General features: G+C 41.6%; 1 protein-coding gene and 1 long non-coding RNA gene across 6 annotated transcripts; one reads left to right on the top strand and one right to left on the bottom strand.

Moving 5' to 3' along the window:
- Nucleotides 1–637: 637 nt before the first annotated feature.
- EIF4E (eukaryotic translation initiation factor 4E) lies at nucleotides 638–16,438 on the bottom strand. 5 transcript variants are annotated; one of them, XM_081925446.1, is made up of 7 exons: nucleotides 16,298–16,438; nucleotides 12,425–12,531; nucleotides 9,083–9,178; nucleotides 8,208–8,271; nucleotides 7,447–7,560; nucleotides 5,027–5,166; nucleotides 638–2,505 (listed from the first exon to the last, which is right to left on the bottom strand). In XM_081925446.1, exons 1-7 carry the CDS (start codon nucleotides 16,313–16,315, stop codon nucleotides 2,391–2,393), a joined length of 654 nt encoding a protein of 217 aa, XP_081781572.1. In that variant the 5' UTR covers nucleotides 16,316–16,438; the 3' UTR covers nucleotides 638–2,390. The 5 variants fall into 5 exon arrangements, with proteins under 5 accessions (XP_081781572.1, XP_081781571.1, XP_081781570.1 ...); XM_081925445.1 differs by lacking the exon at nucleotides 16,298–16,438 and adding an exon at nucleotides 16,166–16,296; XM_081925444.1 differs by lacking the exon at nucleotides 16,298–16,438 and adding an exon at nucleotides 14,522–15,829.
- On the top strand, nucleotides 16,225–19,616 carry LOC309377815. Its single transcript, XR_014171679.1, has 2 exons — nucleotides 16,225–16,358; nucleotides 19,274–19,616. It is a non-coding gene; the product is annotated as an uncharacterized lncRNA (long non-coding RNA).
- The last annotated feature ends 1,901 nt before the right edge of the window (nucleotides 19,617–21,517 follow it).

Consider the following 21,517-nt stretch of genomic DNA (forward strand, 5'->3'; position numbering starts at 1 on the left):
AACACAACTAGACATGGCATAGCTTTTCTTATTATTTTAACAACCCTTGCTTTGGTTTGGGGGGGGGGGGAGAGGCAAATTTGAACCATGGAGCCTTGAGGGCTTTTGGTCTTTTAAACTGTCTCCCCATGACATTTTGTTAATTAACTTCCCTCAAAACATGTTTTCTGTCCGGCAAGGGAAAGCATGTTAGTATCTGCAAGGTCACTCACTCCCCCGCCTGGCAAATAGCAGGTTCAGGAGGGCACTTTCAATTAGAAAAGCATCATGCAAAGGGAGGTGGGAGTTTAACCCCTTCTCCGCACCACATTCTCAATCCAATTGATCCCTCTCTCCATAACATGGCTTTTTATTATTGATTTTTTAAAAGTATCACTGATCCAAGCTACTTATTTCCTGCATCGTAATTTAATTGTACCCGCAGAGGGGGGCTACCTGCTTTAAGCATGGTTTCGATTTGCAGTCAAACCCAAAGCTTGTTAGATCCAATCCTATGATTGTTGACAAGCATGACTTTTACAAAACCTTACAGACCTCCAGACCAATCACTCTAGTTGGCAACAGTAAAACTTTGGCCAGGAACTCTGTCATTTCATTGTGTCAAATAGCATTAGACATTATTACACACCACATATGCTTTAATACAAGAGTGATTCCATTTATTACAGGGGAAGGGGTAGTATTAACTGCAATAATACAGTATCAGTTTTTATACAAAAGGCTACTTGGGTTCATGCTGGATAGCCTGCAAGAACCAAAAGGCAAAACCAGCACACCTGGGGAAAGGTCTCCCACCATAACATTTACCTTAAGTGCGGCAAATGTCAACCTTAATATAACTGAAGTTCTACATAACAGAAGAACTGTTTTAGAGACAGCTTTCACATCAAAATGTTCAGATTTTTGTCAGCTAAACACACTCCCAGGATTCCTCAGAACTCCTACTTGGTGCAATAATGGCTGTACCATCTAGTTACCATGGCCTGTATTTTGGTACAGTACTGATAAAGTTAACATAACTTAGTGTGGTAACTGGTACCAAACTTCTACTCTCTAAGCCACCACTTCCAGAGCCAGAAAGCCATTTTGTTATAGTTCTGCAAAGTAAATACAGTTTGCTCATTTTCTGACACCCAGTTTATTAGTTCCAGATTTTCTGTTTCCTGTTGTTGCAGTGGCAGGCCAGCTTTCAGCTATTATGTTCCATTGGATTATTCCATTTCTGAGCATGCTGCCCAAACAGCAATGTAATTCACTGAACAGTTAAACAAACATATCCATTTAAGATATAGTCACCGCAATGCAGTTCTGTCTGAAGATAACACTATCTATTAAAATCTAGCACAACTCAAATTAAATGCTACCTTAAGGCTCAACCTCGCCTACTACAGAGGCCGCAATAGAGACCGCCTTATCAGTAGTAGTACAAAACAAGTCAATATAATGAAATAAAAGGACGAATCTACTTGTCTAAAAGACAATTCACTGTACACATTTTATTTACAGTTTTGTACACTGTCTTAATATGAATGGGACTGCGTTTCTATTCGAGCTGTTCTTAAACCAAAGCAAAATATAACCTAAGGAATACAAAGTGTTAAAATACAGCATAAGATACAAAAAACAGGAATACTATTTCTAGTAAGGAATGTAATTATGGTGTTACATTTTTAAAAATCCACAATTATGTTCAGGAAATCACACAAACATATCACTGATTTGACTTGAAATGCATGAAACTCGTAGCAAAGCTTTGATGTTACAAAATAATTACCAAAGAATGCACAAAATTAATGTTTATTAAACCTTTTGTCATATTCCCAGATAGATCCTTCACCAATGTTACATGAGCAAGAACTGAAATTAGAATATCACTAATGTTATCAGAGAGGGAAACAATAAATTAAATCTAGCAGCCATCAGCATCCATTACAGCAAAGACAATGCTGTATAAAGAAATATTTGCTAGAAAAATGTATGCATCATACTATTCTTTCAAACCAGCAAAACATGTTGCATACAATGCAAAGGTGAAAAAGTAGTAGTTTCTTCCCCTGTAGAAATGGCACTGTTTTTGGGATATATTTAATATAATATTTACTTTCCTAAGAAGCATTACAGAGTGGGCTAGGGAGACCTTTATGGTTTCAGTGGGCAAATGTACTGAAATTCTTTGATTGGATAAAGGTTACTTCAGCCAAAAATGGGGGAGAAAAACAAACACAGAAGTACAAGACAAAAGCAAATGAGACTTTCACAAATTTAGCAACATTTAGATGGAAATCAGATTTAAATGCAGTCCACTCTGCTTTTATATAGAGGCTTTGGTTCAGCTCCCAAATCTCGATTGCTTGACGCAGTCTCCTATGAAATACTCTGAAGGTGTCTTCTTAAACAACAAACCTATTTTTAGTGGTGGAGCCGCTCTTAGTAGCTGTGTCAGCATGGGACTGATAACCAATCACTATCTTTGGAGGAAGTCCTAACCTTTCTTTGTACACTCTCCTGAGAAATAAAAACATAAAATATCTGTTTAAATAGTATTCAACAGAAGAGAACAAGATGCTAGTTTCACATATGAAAGCTCTCAATCCAAAAAAATTTATATTATTTTAAATACTAAATTGGCTGTTATAAAAACTTCAAACATCTCAGCAGTCAATTCATACAGTTTTCACATATTCTCCATTTCAACTTTATCTGCCGAATAACTGATGCTATCATCTGACAAATCTAACTGCTCTTCATTATATCCATAATGAATCACCAGGACTCACTATCTTGTAACTTTTTTTAGTAAGCTCTGACTTATCTCTACTTTCAAAGAAAGGCTATTACAGGCTGAATGTCCCTTAAAACCATCTGTCTCCCCACTGGCAGCTCACAGCCCACCCCCCTTAAGGTTGGTAGCAGCTGCGACTTCAGCATCATTTTATTTATCTCATTTAGGCTATTTAAGGAAAAAGGCAGAAATAGATCCAAGGGGGCAGAAAACTAACAGCTACATTAAGGAAGGAAGTTTGGCAAGTGCAGCTTATCACACAAAGGTGAAAGTGCACACCTGCCAAATTTCATCTTCTGCACAACAATTACAGGTGAGAAAGCCCCGATTACATCCTTTGAATAATGGGAAGCTGGTCTCATTTTGCAGGCTGGAGGTCTGGACTGAGATGACTGTTGATTTCAGGGACCTTCAACCTTTTCAGACCCAGGACTCAGTTTTAACCCAAACAAGCATTCAGGAACCCATTATTTAACCTTTTACCATATTTGCATGGTGACTGTGCTACTGCTGCAACCCACCTTGAATCAGGCCCGTAACCTAGGGGGTCCAGACCCTCCAGCTGGCTTAGATAAAGTTAATTCATTCACTAGCACACGCATAGCTGTAAGTCAGGCATATTGTAGTGCAGTTCTCAAAATAGAATCCTATTCCAATACTAATTGCAATGCTTCACAAGCCTACTCAGAGGTCCCTTTGTACCACGTAAGGGTGCTTAGGTTTGCAGCCAAAATAATGTTTGATTCCTGACATGACCACAGCTATCTCATAACATTTGCACAAAGTTTTATTGGCTCTGACACAAAACTTCTATTTTCAGAGAAACGTGGCCAGTCTTAACTTTACAGAACACCTTTGATTTATTCAACCCATTCAATGACAGCAATTACAAGTAAGTAAGTGTATGTCCAATAGTGGACAATATGCTGTATGCACGATAAATGCAGATGTTTGCAATCACACAGTTTTCCTTTCAATATATACTCATTCCAAAGTCTATGTATTTCCAAATCCATGGATTTAATATACTTTCATAGAATTTAAATATACTCTGAATTAAACCTCATCATTCTGTAATATGCAGAATATAAAGTCATAGGGTATATTTCATGCTTAAGCAACACTATAATCTCCAATCTTTTGCAACTGAGATTAGTACCCACTGTGAAACTGTCCAGAAACAAACCACTACATCATACTTGTGAAAGAGTAACAGTTTCAGCTGAACTTTCCCAAGAGGATGGAGTTGTTTCAATTTCCTTCATTATCCTTGGTATCAATGGAAACAGGCTGCAGATCTACGCACATTTACCTGAGACTAAGTTCCACTGAACAGAGTAAGATTTCTGAGTAAAGATTATGAGAATGTTTAAGATTAGGCTGCACATGTTGGAACAGTGTGGACATCATGATAAGCCATGATTTACTGTGATGGGAATGAGCTGCAATAGGTTTGGGGCTTATACATTTCCATTCCTTCTCCAGTGTGGCCATGGAGGAGATGGGATGCTCTTGCTTCCATTTGCAATTAACTGCAGTTTAGCATTACATCCATACTCTTAACAGTAGTTAATTATGGTTTTTTGGGAAACAAACAAACTTCATATTGCATGCTTTGAAATTTGCAAACCATCGTCAATATTAGCCAGTTAGTTGGATTTGGACAAAACAAGCTACCTTTCTTTAAAAAACAAAAAACCCTGAAGTAAAAGCTTTTTATCTTCTCCTTGGAGTAATGCTGGAGGAATTAGAAAGTGTCTGTGCTCAAGCCTTGCAACATATTGTTCCTATCACAATAAGCCATGGTTTATAACAGAGGTGGGAAATCACTTTTGTCCACTGGGCTGGGTCAAGAAGTGGCCACCTCTCTGTGGGCAGTTTTTGACTGTCAGGCAAATCCACCCACTTGTAAATAACCTGCTATCATGGTGTCAAGAGGACCTGAGTCTGCCAGCCATCAGCAGGACTTGTATTCCGTGCTCAAGTCCTGCTGCAAAGGAACAATTGGGACTATATTCAAAGTCTCTTGATTGTTCCTTTGTCACCATAGCTTTACCAATCCCACACCTTTGTCATAGGGTGTCAGGTGATCAATGGGTCGGCATGGCTGGACTTGTAAGGCTCCTAATTTGACCCACAGATCAGTAATTCCTTCTGCCTGGTTTATAGCGATGTCTGAACCAGCTCTACACGTAGGGTATTCTTAGGAAGACAGTATACTGCAGTTTATTCAGCATAACTTACCCTATATGTGTAACAGCGTCCCTGTTTTCACATTCAGTAGTCCATATTGCTATTTTATCACCCTTGGCTCTAACATTAACAACTGCTCCACATACATCATCGCTGTAGTCATCAAAGGACTCTCCAATAAGGCACAACAGCTATAAAAGAGTAATAGACCATTAAACAATCTAAATAGAAAAAGACAACCAAATGAACGGAAGAAAATGAACACGACATAAGACAAGAAACTCTTCAACACTCCCAAGATAACCAATAATATGAACAAAACAAAAAATATTCCTTCCAGTAGCACCTTAAAGACCAACTAAGTTAGTTCTTGGTATGAGCTTTCGTGTGCATGCACACTTCTTCAGATACCAATAATATGAAAGCATTTTCAACTGTTTTTGACAGGAAACCAGAGAAAACCACACATCGGCTTTCTGAAGAACAATGCAGGCAATCCCCGATTTGTGCATCCACAGGCTCTTACCTGATGAGATTACCACTAAGATCAACCTGTTGCCAAGTGTTTGTAATACAGTGGGCCACAACTTAGACTTGATTTACTTATACACAATTTACTTATCAGAACCGTACACAGATGAGGAAAAGTAAATAAATATATGGTGAGTGGGGAAAACCTGTTGTTCCCTGCTCTCCATTTATTTCCCATACTGGGCAGGTCATGTGTGCATTCTAGGGCCCTCCTGCAACTTTCCCAGGGCCCAATATGCAACCCTTTGCCTTGTGGCAGAGGGTGAGCAGTTCCAAATGTTCCCAACTTTGTACAATTTTGCCTTTGGGCACCGACCCCAAGAACTGAACCCTTGCATAAGTGGTGGGCCCACTGTACTCTTTCTTGCCCAGATGCAAGTTCAGACTGTTTCATCTACCATAGATTTAGAATTGAGATAGCTCTTTGTAGTTGTTCAGTTAAGAGCTGGGTGGTATCAGGGTATTGATGGCAATCAGGTCCAAACTCTCAGCGTCTTCAGTTATATGTTAGAAACCACTGGCAATAAACTGAGCTCCACATAACTCCACACTGTCAACCTGAAAGGGCAGAGCTACAATTAAGGACCCTTGGATGGAGAAAGAAATCAAATTACTCAGGAGCCAGACCAAATATCCCTACTAGCCATCTAAACTGGTCCACTGCACCAAAAATACCACGAAGTCCAAATGTAAATGGGCATGGAGCTAAAGATGTGGCGTTCTCCAAAACCCTGAAAACAATGTTAATTTGCCCAAGGCAAATGAGGCTGAAATAATCTATGCAACAATAGGCACCTTCTGACACCCCGGGCCAGAACCCTGTCACAAGCAAGTCAAAGACCTGAGTGATTTATCAGAAAACTACCAAACAAATTTGTGTCAAGTCCTATTTACAGATTACTCATACGTAAGGAATGCACATGTTGAAGGAGGCGGCATGTTGGCCCCACCATTGATTTTGTGTCCCATGGCTAGCAACCTCTGAAAAGGAGTCCTGTGCTACATGCAAGCAGCCACTCATGCTGAGGGGCTCCTTTTCCGATATCAGGAGCCAGGGAATGCAAATTTAGGGCTGGGATCCACATACAAAAATGCAAGAGTAAGTCTACAGCAAACTGCAAATTCCTTCCACTTTGTTAAGCCCTCATGTGACAACACAAATCCTCTCAAAACAAAAGCATCCCAACAGGATACAATTTTACTCAGATGATGAACAACTTCCTTTGTTGTCTAAAAGGTGTACAAATAGATACAGTCATACCTTGGGTTGAAGTAGCTTCAGGTTGAGCGTTTTTGGGTTGCGCTCCGCGGTGACCCAGAAGTAACAGAATGCGTTACTTCTGGGGTTTTGCCACTCACGCAGGCGCTCAAAATGACGTCATGTGCATGCGCGGAAGCGGCGAATCGCAACCCGTGCAGACACGGGTTGCATTCGCTTCAGGATGCGTACGGGACTCTGGAACAGATCCCGTTCGCATCCAGAGGTACCACTGTACTATGGCATACTCAGTAGAATTCAGGATGTGTTGTCCCATTTGTCCTGCAGTTATTCTACCTGTTGCGTAGTTTGCCATGCCATTTTGGGGCATTTGTTTATGATTGCAAGGGGGAAATCCTATCTATTTCCCTTCACCAAATCAGAATTAGCACTACCACCTCCCCACAACTCCCCGCCTCCCAGGGATCCCATAAGCTTCACAAATACTTGGGGTGGACCATGTTAATGAGCCTGGATTCAATGCCTAGGGAACCCATTACACCTTGAGCAGCTAATGGTCTAACCATGACAGACACAGTGTCTGCACAAGTTGTTACACCACCACTCACAGGTACATAGAAGTGGCAACTGATGGGTTCTTCAACATGCCTCCTCCCTTCAGGAATTTTAGAACAGTTCATCTCTCAAATTTAAGCAAGACAAAATAGCACAAAAAACTTACTGTCTCTAGCCAGAAGCGATCAAGGTCACTTCGTCGCTGCTGTTTGTTTAGTGTAATTAGCCACCGTCCTCCTCGTTTATTCTTCTCATCTTCCCACATGGGCTCAATACCATCCTAAAAAGTGCAATTTGAGCAGAAAACAATAAATCTATATGATGCACAACGCAATATCATTCCATTTCAATGCAGCATTTGAGCCCAGCTATTCTCACGGCATTAAGATTTTAACTCATTTGTCTTAATACCACCTGCAATGCAATGGGTTGTACCCAACTAAGTTATCCTGTTGGTGCAAGAAATTCCAACTGCCTGTTCTGGGGCTTTCCCCTGTTAACTGCAGTAGACTGGGGTGGGGAGAGAAAGGCCTCTTACTTTTGCGCAAATGGAAAGACTTTGTTGGATACAACCAATGTATGGAAAGACTTTCCTATTGCCAGAGATGTTTCAGGACTAACTAGAAAAAGGATTTCATTTCTAGACAGTAGCATGGAAAGAGGCAGTGTGTGGCAAGGCAGCCCAGAGGCATTTAAGACTAGCAATTCACACCTCACTCAAACACCAAAGTTCACTAGTGTGTGCCTGAACATATTATAGAAATCAAGTGTCAAGCTATGAACGTGCAACAAGGAAACACTAGACTCTGTGGAGGTGGAGTAGTGTGGTTTACATACAATCTTAAGACATTTTAAGACAGGGGACCCAAAACTAGTAACATTATTCATAATAATTAACAAGCCAATACTTAAGTTTACTCTGCATACCTTAAACAGTGAGTAGTCACAACCGGGCATTAAGTTACTAGAGAGCTGGATATGGTTATATAACCTATTTGGGAAAAACAAAACACAATTAAGAAAGTGAACTATCACAAGCAGTGCAGATTTCACCACGATAAATCAGGCTAGCATCTTAAATTTTAAGCTGCTTTAATTAGGAATATAAACTTATTCTCAACAATTAATTTCATGGCATGGGGGGGAATAATTAAAAATTAAATCCAGTCACATGTGTATAAGATAAGGAACGCTGACAATGTAAGACAATTGCTTCTACATTTTTATTACCTGAAATGTTTAGACAAGGTTGCTAACCTGTGGTTCCCATTGGACTCAACTCCTATCAGCCCCATGGTCAATTGTCAGGGATGAAAGGAGTTGTAGTCCAGCAACATCTGGTGTGTCACAAGTTAGTCATCCTGACTTAATAAGCAGAGCTCATAGGAGTCCCCAATACTTGATAGGTACTGAAGCTGACTGTTTAAAGTTCTCCTACGTTGGTGTTAATTAGTTTCATAATCAGCTACTTTTTCTACTAAAAAACTCTGAAGGATTTTTAGTCTGTGCCTGCAGAGATTTTCCTGAATTGTGCTTCACCTGTCAATTTTTAAAAATCAAGGTATTTGCCAGATCCCTTTCATTCAACTTACTAGGTTCCCTCTTTTTCCTTATGTCATCCTGCATAATGAACAGAAAGGGGAAAATTCAAATTTCATGTTTAATTGAGTTTTGAAAAATGCAGTATAAACCTTCCCACAGAGGCTCTGAGCTAGTGTACAGGCTGATTTAAAAAGCTACACATTACTATAAAGAAATACTTCAAGAATGAATGAGACCGGCATCTAAGAAGCTTCACTTACGCCCAAAAATCTTCAACAGTATCAAACTTTGAGATCAGACGAAGATTTGCTTGCCAGGTTTTACTTTTGTCATTTTTAAAGAACCAGAGCGCCCACCTGAAAAAATATTGATTTCTTGTTAGGCTACTATGTTTTATTATCCAGTGTCCTATTACGACTAAGAATAGTAAGGACTTAAAAATCATACAGCATAGAAGAATTTTAGGAAAGAAAATTATAGATAGCAAGAATGCCCACAGGTTTAATTTTCAGATCCCACTGAACTGGGCAAGGTACTGAGGCTCTAGATTGCAAAGCTGATGGAGAAAGAATTTGATGGAAGGCCGATATTTATATTTAGATATAATGAATGCTTACCTAAGAAAGAAAGGGGGAAAAAAGATTATAAATACTGTTATTTCCAAAATTCAATCTCCTTCTGAAAACAAGATTCTGGAGTAAAGCATATAATCTGAAGCATGCTTTCTGAACAATTTATATACCTCAACCTAGTTAGTGGCATTCCATGGGGAGCAGTAAGCTTCTGTATCTGTACAACTAGAGGTTGCTTGTGCAAGTTCCTGCCAACCTAGCAGTTTGAAAGCATGTCAAAGTGCAAGTAGATAAATAGGTACCGCTCCGGTGGGAAGGTAAACGGCGTTTCTGTGCGCTGCTCTGGTTCACCAGCAGCAGCTTAGTCATGCTGGCCACATGACCCAGAAGCTGTCTGCGGACAAACGCTGGCTCCCTCGGCCAATAAAGCGAGATGAGCGCCGCAACCCCAGAGTCGGCCATGACTGGACCTAATGGTCAGGGGTCCCTTTACCTTTTGCAAGTTACCCTCTCTGATCCAAAAGTCAGGGCTGCATGTATAGTGTCTAAAAATGTAAACTCCTGGTGATCAGGTGCATCAAGACTGGATTCAGTCCACCATTGCTGCTGCTTCTCACTAACTGGCTGATCAATACCACTTTAGCTTTAAAAAGAAGTGCTTTGTGCACAGTGCAGCGGCTATATATGTAATTCTTTGGATGGGGATACTGCTCTAGGCAAAACTTCAGAAAGCACATAGAATCAACAGACTTGAAGAGTTGCCGAGTATTGTTCTGTGAAGTTATACATTCTACTCAGTCAACCACTCAAGGACTGCAATATCAATATTCTTATTTCACTATAGCTATTTGGGGTATGCTATTTTAAACTACTCTTGAAAATGCAACAGAGCTTCAATACATTCAGAAATATCTGAGCTATCCAAATTAGAATAACCAGGAAGAATGTTTTTACAGGGTCACACTGACCTGGGACAAGAAGATTTGATTAGAGAAATTTGGGGGAAGCAACCTATTTTGGTAATGAGAACCTAACACTACACCAGCACCATCGTATCTTTTACCAGCTGTAACTCATTTTAAAAGTGTCAGGATATTGCAGCAATGCAGGTCTTTCAGCAAGAGGAAGGGGAAAAAATCGTAAAGCAGGATTAACAATGGACTAAAAAAAAAAAAGGTACTTGCTCCTAGCAGTTTATCCCCTGAAACAAGAAAATCTGTAAACTGAAGCCACTAAAATTCTAAAAGCACAATTTCATTACACATTTGTATGTGTTTTAAGCTATGAACACATCATATTCTGATATCTATGTTACAACCCTCTCAGTGCCACGTTATATTAGTTGTAAACCTACATATTGTAATACTTAAGATACAATATAGTATTTGCTAAGCGGTAAACAATGGGATCAGATTGTGGTCTATATGCTCTGTATCTGGACTTCCCAGAAGTATCTGACTCGCCCTGCTGGCAACCAACTCTTGGTCTGATCCAGCCAGGCTCTTATGAAAACTGCGTTCTCACCTAAGGCACTGAGTAGGTCAAATGGACATCAATAATTAAAAGACTATTCCCTTAATCATTCACAGTTAAATGAAGTGAAATATAACTTTCAAAAGTTTTATTATCAGTATTATTAATAAACATTTTGTTTATGATGGTTAAGCAGTATAAAAGATTCAGGTAGGTAGCTGTGTTGGTCTGACGCAGTCAAAATAATAATAATAATAAATTATCCAGTGGTACCTTATAGACCAATTAAGTTTTGAAGTAGTGTGCATGCACACGAAAGCTTATACCAGAACAAACTTAGTTGGTCTATAAGCAGTATAAAAGTCTTCTTAAACAAAACAAAGGCAGTCCTCAGAACGCAGCCCATATTTTAGAAGTTGAAAAGATTACTTCAGAAAAGGTTAAAGCAGATTCTAACTTGGTTCAAATGAAACACGTGTGAGAGCAGCCTAGAACCTTTGAAAGCTTTCTAGGAAGGTAGAAGTGTTATCTGCAATGCTGAGGTATTGCAATTCAAGTTATGAGACAGGAGATTCTGACTAAACATCAGGAATAATTTTCTGACTGTAACAGCTGTTTGACAGTGGAACAGACTCCCTTAGGATTCTCCTTACATGGAGGTTCTTAAGCTCGATGGCCACCAGTCATGGATGCTTTACTTGAGATTCCTGCATCACAGGAGGTTGGACTAAATGACTCTTGAGGTCCCTTCCAACTCTACAATTCTAGGATTTTATGAAATGTTGTGGGCATCCATCTGTCTTAAGAGACAATGGAATGCGCTTCTGGGGGTGAAGTCAAACCCCTGGAAAATCACAGCACCTGCTGTGGCTGCAGAGACTAGAAACTCATAACTGGTCTTCCAGTGTTTTTTGCTGCTTTTACAGCACTGAAGTGTCCTCTCCAGGGCTGCCCCTCTTCCGTCCTGTTTGAAACAAGAGCTATTTATCATGCAGCAATACTGCCGTTCAAAGCTCTACACCAGGGGTCTGGAACCTCCTGCCCACAGAACTCCTAATTTGAACCACAGGGCCATTCTTCCCCAGCCATGCTCACCGTACGCCATATGACATCACGTGTGGTACAGGTGATGTTGCATCTTCCAAGGGGCAATCAGGAGTGTTATTCTAGGTCAGCAGTCAGTTGACTCCCAACTGCACCAAATGTAAGCCATGCTCCTGATTATTCCTTTGCATTCGGCACACAAATCATCACCAAATTCAAGCCATGCTGCTGAGGTTAGGTCCATTGTGTGCACTACAAGCCAGATTCCCAGCTGCTTTACAATCTTGTTTGCATGGTTGTAAATGTAGAAGGCTCCCCTTTTACAATTTCTTGAAACACATTCACTTTATACTCGTTTAGTTCATCATAAAGGTTAGATTTTTATTTTCATCCTTTAGTCAAAAATTGCAGTAAAACAGGTTTTAACAGGAATTTGCAAACAATGTTTTAAATGTAATTCATATCTGTAAGTTATAATATTCTATTATATTGTTCAGAGGAAACATGTCTCACCTGTTTTGTAATGGATGCTTAACGTATGGTTCAGGACTGACTACCTCCTGACTTGCTGGTGTCTCGGTTTTCTCTTCTTCTGAAGTCTGAGGGTTAGAAGTGGTTTCCTATATAAACAAAGTACAAAGTTGACTTGTTGCATGTTTACTGTTCTGATAATACTATGTTGCGTAGGTTTTCCTTTTTGCAGGAGAAGCACACCCAAATATACTTCCAACTCCTAATAATAATGGATTTGACCATGATTTTGCAAATGTGGACACTGTACCATTAGAGTAAGAATAGCTTCTTCATGTGGAGGACAAGGGTATTCTTCTCACACAGTTGTAGGTACATAAGAGATTATTAAAATCAGGGCCAGCCCAAGACATTTTGAATCTGAGGAGAACCACAAAATGGGGCCCCTTTTCATGCCAGAGAAGGAAGAATGAGTGAAGATATACATAGGGATTTGCTGCCCCTGTGGATCCTGCCAGCTGAGGCAGGTTACCTTGTTCCATGGGTGGGTTGAACACTGATACCAGTGTACCTCTTCAATAACAGATAGCCCTATCTGGTCATAATGTAGTACATACTACATTTGTATATTGTACAGGGGGTTACATTCCACAGACAGCACATACACACACACAAAAATGTTTAGTCGAAACACCCCGCTGAAACTGCCCCTGTACAAGCAGTCTTACATTCCAGAGTTGGCGCCTAACAGGTCTTACACCCCCCCTTTTCCGCCTTGGTTATTGGGCTCTAGGAGGCTCTCTCACAAACTTTGGCAAGATGTCGCAAGAGCCTCCCAGGGTCCAGTAAGCAAGGAGTAGAGCGTAAAACCTCTTTCCTCATTGGAAAAACCCTGCACAAAAAGAGCTTTTAAACTCTGCCTTTTATTAATTTGTGCAATTTCAACTAGACAGCCATCAACCATGTAAAGTCGTAATTGTATAAGGTGAACATGCCTACCTAAGTTGAGAGTCAATTGTAAATTAAATTCGCAATTTCAGTGGTGCCACTACCACTCTGCTAGATTTTTAAAAGCTTTGTAACTTTTATTTCTTTGTTTTTATTTATTCTTTTTATATCCCACCTTTCTTCCAAGCAGCTCAAGATGGAGTACAGAGTTCTCCAGCTCCTCCTTTTATGCTCCCAAGAAACCAATGAGGTTTCTTAAGTTGAGAGAATGTGACTGGCCCAAGGTCACCATGTGAGATTCATAACTGAGTGGAGATTCAAACTCTGGTCTCCAAGATCCAAGTCCAACATATCACACTGGCTCTCTTAACCACTAAACTGCCCCAGCATATGAAAATATGGCAAGATTAAGTAATTATTGGGTTCTGTTATGCCATTTTCTATCCTAATTTGCAAGACTTGACAATATAATGCTGAAAGCTGTTTACTTAAGACTATACACAGCTACATGTTCGGACCTTAGTAAATTTGAGACCACACAGAAACAGGAGCCACAACGGACTGGATCAATATTAGGTTATTTGATCTTTGTTCCCATTGAAATCAATGTGCAAACTTACTCATAAATAATTTAGGTCCCATTGATTTCACCCTATCTTAAGTAAGAATCCATTCCAGCGAGCCAAGAACTCTGGGCAGTCCCAAGAAATGTGCTCTTATACTACTAGTTACCACTCCTCAACAAATCAAGATTCTGAACCTGAAAGGAAGCTACTTCTAGAAACTGAAGATAGTTTAAAAAATAAAGCCAATTATGACAATAAAAATTTAAAATTATTTGTGTCAAATAATGCTGCATTGCCAGATGATCCAAGTATCTGTCTGCTGACTAACAATGGTCTTCAAAACTATGTCAATTAAAATTAGTAAACAGAAAATAGCAATTTGACACTGCCAGCACAGGTACTGATGAAACACTTATTTATCACCTGCATTCTTTGTTGTAATTACATGCTCTAATCTGCCCATCACACTCTTCCTTAAGAATGCCTTTGAACAATCCACATCATATAGTCATAATCTCTTCAGCTAGCAATCCAAGTTACTCATATCCAACTGTAGCAACCGGCAACAAAATTAGTGCTGGTGCATAAAACATTACAGATACAAAACTAAAGACTGAATACTTACCCTTCCAATACTACATGGTCCAGAAAGGTTTTCAATCATGGTGATGAATACCTTGCAAAATATAGTACTTTAAAACAAGCCCCCTTCAAATACCCCACATACAGTTGCGCTTTGGATGATGATGAAAGTGACAAAAATGAGGAACTTGTTAAAACTGGGAAATATCAGAAAATGAGCTTTCAAAAGTGTTTGGGTACTTAAGAGTATGAGTTTGGGTACTTAAGATTATTATAATTATGGATCACTCCATAGTTATTCTGTTTCTTTGATGCTTAGGAAGCAGCTTGTATTAATGTGTATGGACTAAGAAAAATAATACATTTTAAAACTATGCCTACTCTTGAAAATTAGGTTAGCAATAGAATACATTTTCCTAAAGGCAACTGCAGAGGAGCATACTGAATTCATGCTACAGCCAGGCAAGACTCAGTCCTTCAGTAAAAGGTTGCTATTCTAAGACACAAGTTTAACTTGCTGCTGCTGCCTATATACAGTGTCAGAACCAATTTACAGGGCTACTTGGCTCATAGCCTGAGTTTCCCCCAGCACAAATGTTGCTAAATGAGCTGTCATAGTTCTCCACCGCACCCCCCCCAAATCCTGCTTTTGAACGTTACCACTCCACCCACATTGGGATAGGTGGCAGTGACAAGCAAAGCAATTTCTTGTTTTGAAATTAACGATTTAAGCAATCTTTTGGTCACGACAAATGTGTAAACCTAGGGTGTCGGGGAGGGAGAAAGAAAAAGAAAGCAGGTGTGGGGGTGATTTGTATGGAAGAAGCTCAACTTTGGGCCAGTCTTCCGTTCGCAAGCAACAGATTCCCAAGGGCTTTAGGCGAGGTCCGGGGAATCTGAAAGCTTGTTCTTCCTAGCCGATCTTAAGGAGCGCCCCATGGCCACGTTTCCCTTGCGAAATACTGGTGTGAAAGAAGGAAGGCGAGAGCGGCCGGCGTGCGCATACTAGGCCCGGGACCCCCCGAAAAAAGGTGGCGTCTTCTACCTCAAGGACGGGGGCGGCACGAAACGCTCTCGGGGTGTGAAAAGAGAAGGCGGCGACCACTAGGCAAGCCGGCCTCAGCCCCAGCCTAAGAGAGGAATAGGCCGCTGAGGGAAACGTGGGGATGGGGGAGGTGCCACGGCGCCGTGTGGCGCCTAGCGGGGCAAGAACTGACGAGGGAAGGAGAAATAGGGAGGTTTTTGAGCGGGGCGGCCGGAGAGAGAAAGCGGCGGGAGCCTCTGAGCCTGCACGCGACGCCCCCGACCACACCAAAAACGAAGAAGTTAGGTCCTCGCCCCCACCCGTAGGACGCGCTCTCGCCCGCCTCCCTCCCCTCACACGGGCCCTCTCGGGTCTCCTCTCTCCCCCGCCTCACGCGACCCCTCCCCTGCCGCCCCTCAACGCCCCCGCCCAAGCTGTGACGGCACAATCCGGCTGGCGCTTGGAACCCGCCTAGACCCCCCCTTCCCTCTCCTCTCACCCGCCCCCGCCCTCCGACCCCGCTCGACTACTCCCCTCGAGTCACCTCATCGCACGCGCCGGCACCTTCGGCTCGCCGTACACGCGCGCGCGTCACACAGACACACACACATTGCCAGGCCGCCGCCGCCGCCGCCCCTTCCCTTCCTTCCCTCTTGTTTTTACCCCTCCGCTAGGATAGTCTTCCTCCGCCATGGTCGCCCTCTGGCCCCCGCCAGGCCTTTCCTCGGCCCCTCCGGAAGCCGAGAAGGAAGGCGCCGGATCGGAGAGGGAGGAAGCGGGAACGAGGACACTCACCGGTTCCACCGTCGCCATCTTAGATCGCTCTGATCGTACAAACGCGGAGGGGAGGGGAGAGGTAAGAAGGGGGAGGCGGATAACAAATCAGGTTCGAAAGCGATTGGCCGGCGGGGCGTCACGTGGGGGCGACGGCCGTTTTGGCGGCTCGGCGCGTGCGTGCGTGGGGTGGGGGCCGATGCGGGGAGGGGTCGGTGTCGGAGGCTGGAGGGAAGGTGAAGCGGTGGCTTCTGGGAATTGTAGTCTCCGGTGAAGTTCTTTCCCCCACTTCCTTCCTTCCTTCCTTTTCCCCTCCTCCTCCCGCCTCCCCCTTTCAGGAGAGACAGTCACGTGGGAAAGGCAGACAGGGGCATGTCAGGCTGAGGCGGCGCTGCTCGGAACGGCAAAGTGACCCCTAGAGTCCGAAAGCGGCAACTGCAGAATCTGTCTGCGTCTCGCCACTGAGTCTTGGCCGGATGGGCCGCTTGTCCCCCTTTCTGTCATGGAGGTGTCAGCATGTGTGATGCAAGCCCCTCCTCATCCCTCAAGTCACCGCCATTCACATCCCCATCCAAAATCTGATTGGTGGGCGACAGACGAGTAATCCACCGGCACGTCTGCCTCACCATTTCCACACGCAAGAAAAATATTCACATTTATCCCACAATTTACCGACCTGCAGCGTCTAATCGGACGAAGCAGCCCATCTGCCTTGATCTGTGTGCCAGAAACAAGCAAAATGCACTGAAATGCTATAGACAGCTCAGTAGGTAGCACATGAGACTTACTCTCAGGCAAAAGATGCATTGCAGGGGGTTGGACGTCATGGTCCTTTCCTACTTTACCATTCTATGATGGTTATTTTAAGGTGGTTCTTTTCTCAGCCTTAAAACACAAGCCTCCCTAGAACTGAGGAACAGGGATGCTCATCTGCAGAAATAATATTTTTCCTGCCCCCTTGCCAGATGGGAAGATGAAAATTGCAAGGGGCTGGGGGAGCGGGGTAGGGTAATTGTTGGCATTTCCATGGATATTTCTCCACACTCTGTAATACGTAAACAAATAGTTAAAGAGAATGCTGGCATCCTTCAGAGTTGAGGCCCTCTGCTTCGCAATCAAAGGCAATCTGTCATTAAATCGACTTTTTAAAACCTCCTTGCTAGAAAAGAAAAGCATTCTGCAAACTTGGAAGACTTAATCATCAAACCCTTAAAACAATGTTTTCCATTCAGGGGAAAGGCGCTAATGGCCATTTAAAACACAGACCAATGTTAGCTACCTGACTTTAGGATAGATTTGTGTAATTCAGAAGTGGGTCTTGGTAGGTGGGTTCTTCCACAATTTTAATCACATTTTAAAGTCATATCTAAGAGAGTCATCCCAAAGCCTGCCAGAGCTGGCCTGAGGGGCTGTTGAAAGTGACATTAAGGACTTCTCTTGTAGGGAAGGCCAGAGAAATAGTCTTTTGCCTGCTAGAGGCCTCCAGATATACCTCCAGAAAACTGGAGACATAAAATAGATGCCCTGTTGGCAGTATTCCACTTGGTGTGTGAAGCAAAACTGGGGTATGCCAGGGAAATCCAAGGATCCTAATCCCCTTCACTAACACATCCCCCCCAACGAGCCCTGAATTACCCTAGCTCCGGAGTCAATGTAGTTAATTCCCTCCCATTGACCACCAAATTCCTTCTCATTAAAAGTTGCTGCTCCAGCTTCTGCCCTGGCCACAGCAAAGTAGCAGGATTTAGGAAGCGGTAGCTCTGCCACACTGTGACTATAACCAGAGTTATAATCTACAATCACATTATGCTTTGTGAAATTTGCCAGTCAATTGCTTTGCATGACACCTCAAGCTCTCCATGGCAGAACCAAGCATATGGAAACAATCAGTTGAAATCCCTAAAACGTAATGTTTTATTTTTATTCATCTATTTAAAACATTAAGACTGTCATCTTAATCCCATTTATGTAGGAGTAAGACCCATTAGAGTAAGTTCCAGGCAGGTTGGTATGTAAAGAGCTTCTTCGAGCACTTGGGTTTCAAGTCAACTGCTGGAAGGTTGATTCAATTTACTTTGACAGTGCACTGTTGTTGGTCAGGTTCTCATTTTACTGAAGTGGGTGTTGTGTACTTAGATTGTTTTCAAAACAGACATTAAAATAGGACTCTAAACTTCTAAACTCTTATGTAGGAATCAGGGCAGGGCTGAAAACTTACAAGTCTTTTCCTGGGGGTGGGGGAAGCTGGACAAATCAAAATTTAGCACTTTCCAGCTTTTTGGTAGCTGTGCTGAAAATCATGTTTGTCTCCAAAGTGATCATCTGCAATGCTCTGGCTTCCCTTAGTTAAAAAGAGGATATAATATTAGTTACCGGTATTAGGTACTGAAGCTGTACGCCGGCTCCCTCGGCCAATAAAGCGAGATGAGCACCGCAACCCCAAAGTCGGCCACGACTGGACCTAATGGTCAGGGGTCCCTTTACCTTTACTTATTTTCAAATGCCCTTGGGGTGGGAGGAAAAAAAGTAATATTCTTTTGCATATTTTAATTTACAAACTTCAGCAATATGCTTTCCACTGAAGAATTAAAATCTAACAGTGGACCAATAGCTAGAAGTCACAATGTATTAAGAGTGTTCATAAAGTTATATATTGATTCACTGCAACTGTGAAAAAAGAAAAATATACTTGCTTGCTTCTGTCAGAAATTTTCAAGGCATGCTGATTCCCCCAATTCCCTGTATACTAGGCATGCATTTTATGCAACTGCAAATCTTGGTGATGTTGCTGCAGCATGGAAACATAGTGCCTATTTCACAGCAAAGGTTGCAAGGATTTTAGCTGGGGCAATCAGAATAAGATCCACTATTTGACTTTTGATTCAAAACGCTAAAATGTATTTTATATAATTGACTTTTATTTCTATTCTTTGTATATCGCATTGTTTTACTGCTATGGCCAATGGCTGACACAAATAAAGATTCATTTATTCATAGTGCCTGTTTGTACTGGAAGTTTGGAAAGAAGACATTTGTATTATGCAGATCATTGCATGAAGCATTTTGGAACTGCTAGAATCAATTTAGAAACACTAAGACTAGCTCATGTTGCTGGGGAACAACTGATTTATTCATCGGATTTTCAGGTGAGCAGATGCTGTTGACAAGATTGGACTGAACCACAATGAAGGATGGGATCTATTCACATACGTATTATTATGCAGGCGTCGGGACAAGACAAGCCTAGGAAGAATTGTATTCCATTATTATTGTTGGAAGGGCAAAGCTAAAGCCCCATTGGTTTGAACAGGATTCACAACTAAATCTTTACCAGTATTCAGTGGCGCTTTCCCCCCAAGCAAGTATGCATAAGACAGTGGTGTGATGCAATCTTCTGTAAATTTACTAGCAGGCATTACCGTGTTTAGTGAGGCTTACTCCTAAGTAAGGTTAAGTTTTGTTGGAATCCGCCTACTCGCTTTTGCTGTGAAACTAGTACAAATGAATGTACTGTACACTGTTCACTCAAACTAGACAGTTCTTGTTGCCCCTTGAGCAATTGAACCATGAGTGTTTTATTAGAGCTCCATCACTTTGGAAGGTTTATCAGGAGCATTTGCAGCATTTGTGAAACTCTCGTGGAGTTTGTGGTCATGATCCAATGAGGATTTACATTCACAAAAGCAACAGTGTGTCAGTGTGTCCATCCTGGTATAATTTCATTGTATCATGCCAGTTTGATTCAAGAGACCTCTAGGTGGCATACAATTCAAAATCCATAATACAAGCAGTGGCACAAACAAGACGCAACCACAGTCGTTACACAGTGCTTATAGTTGCCCTAAAACCTTTTATTAAAATGAGCCTGGCAGACCTCTTGAGGGGGTGTTCTGGCATGTGGTTGCCACCACAGTGAAGGCCCTGCTTCTAGCAGAAACCAGTCTGGTTTTACATAATGAAGAAATCTGAAGCAGAGCCGCCCTATAAGATTGTAGTACATGGGAAGGGAGAAGCTTAAAATCTGGACCCTATGAATCTTTACTTAGATAATTCCTTCTAGGTAAACGTTGCCCTGACTTTTTGTTTTAATTTGCTTTTATATACTTTCACATTGGTGTTTATTGGTTTTAGTTTGCATTTTGTTTAAAGTTATTGTTTGTTTTTGATACTGTATATCCCTTAGAAATTTGTAAAATATTAAGCATTTATACAATCTAATAAATAAAGTGAATTGCAGCTGTTTATATTTTTTCTGAGTATGCACGTATGAGAAACGGTTCGCAGGGGAACTATATAATAAACCCAATTATGAGTGGATCTGAAAACAGATATGCACCTCTGAATCATAGTCTACATATCCATAATTCATGAAATGTGGAAGGAATGGGAGGGGGATGTTGAATACATCCTGTTCTTGATGTACTCCCATCATCCAATGTATTTTTGATTAAACTATTATTAGTGACTAGACAAAAAGAAAAGAATATGTTTTATTATGCACATGCCAGCATCCTGTTCCAACTGACAAGATGGAGTTTGAATGCCAGTACTTTAATTTGGCTTCAGGATACACCCCTTTCTGTGAATTTTCTCTTTATTTTTTCATTTTGTGGAAATTCTTGTGAAAAACTAGAAGAGCATGGCTATGTATATTTCAGGGCTTGGAGTCAGAGTCATTAATATTTTCATTGGAAGATATTAAGTGAAACCTAATGCTGTGCAGAGGGTTGGATGACTTGTTCTGGAGGCTGCTTTTGACAGTGCAATTATGTATTTTTGCATTCTTAATGCTTCACAACATTTTCTATACATTACGTTTGCATCTAATCTGCACAAACCATTTCTTTATTTATTTACAGTATTTCTTACCTGCCCTTCACATGAGGTCCCTAGGGTGGTTGCAACAGTATAATATATACTGTTGCAGATATGGAGTAACAGTTTGGGGGTGGCAAGACACCCATAACAGAGTTAGTGAATGTTAGAAATTAATAAAATGCTAGAATTTGGGACTCTGAAGGGAAGATTCACCAGGACAGTAGAAAAATACGGGCTAAGCTTCCTTTCCAGGCCAGGACCTCACTTGGGGTAGAAGTTGCTAAAAATGACAAAGTCATTAATACATCAAGGGAAACCAACATCCAGGTCTACATCTTAGCAGGCTGGGACAGAGGCACAGAGATGGCGTGCGGGATGCCTTGGCCTCCAATACTGTACTGCTGTGGGGAACAAGCCCTTCAT

The sequence above is a fragment of the Podarcis melisellensis genome, assembly GCF_964234715.1.
Source record: "Podarcis melisellensis genome assembly, chromosome: 9".
In the NCBI taxonomy this organism is placed as follows: domain Eukaryota; kingdom Metazoa; phylum Chordata; class Lepidosauria; order Squamata; family Lacertidae; genus Podarcis; species Podarcis melisellensis.

Bases quoted from the DNA above. Each gene is read 5' to 3' on its own strand.
- EIF4E (XM_081925444.1), bottom strand. From the start codon at position 14,560: ATGATTGAAAACCTTTCTGGACCATGTAGTATTGGAAGG. The intron at 12,532-14,521 runs GTAAGTATTCAG...TTGTTTATATAG, and splicing joins GACCATGTAGTATTGGAAGG to GAAACCACTTCTAACCCTCA. The intron at 7,561-8,207 runs GTATGCAGAGTA...TGCACTTTTTAG, and splicing joins GTGACTACTCACTGTTTAAG to GATGGTATTGAGCCCATGTG.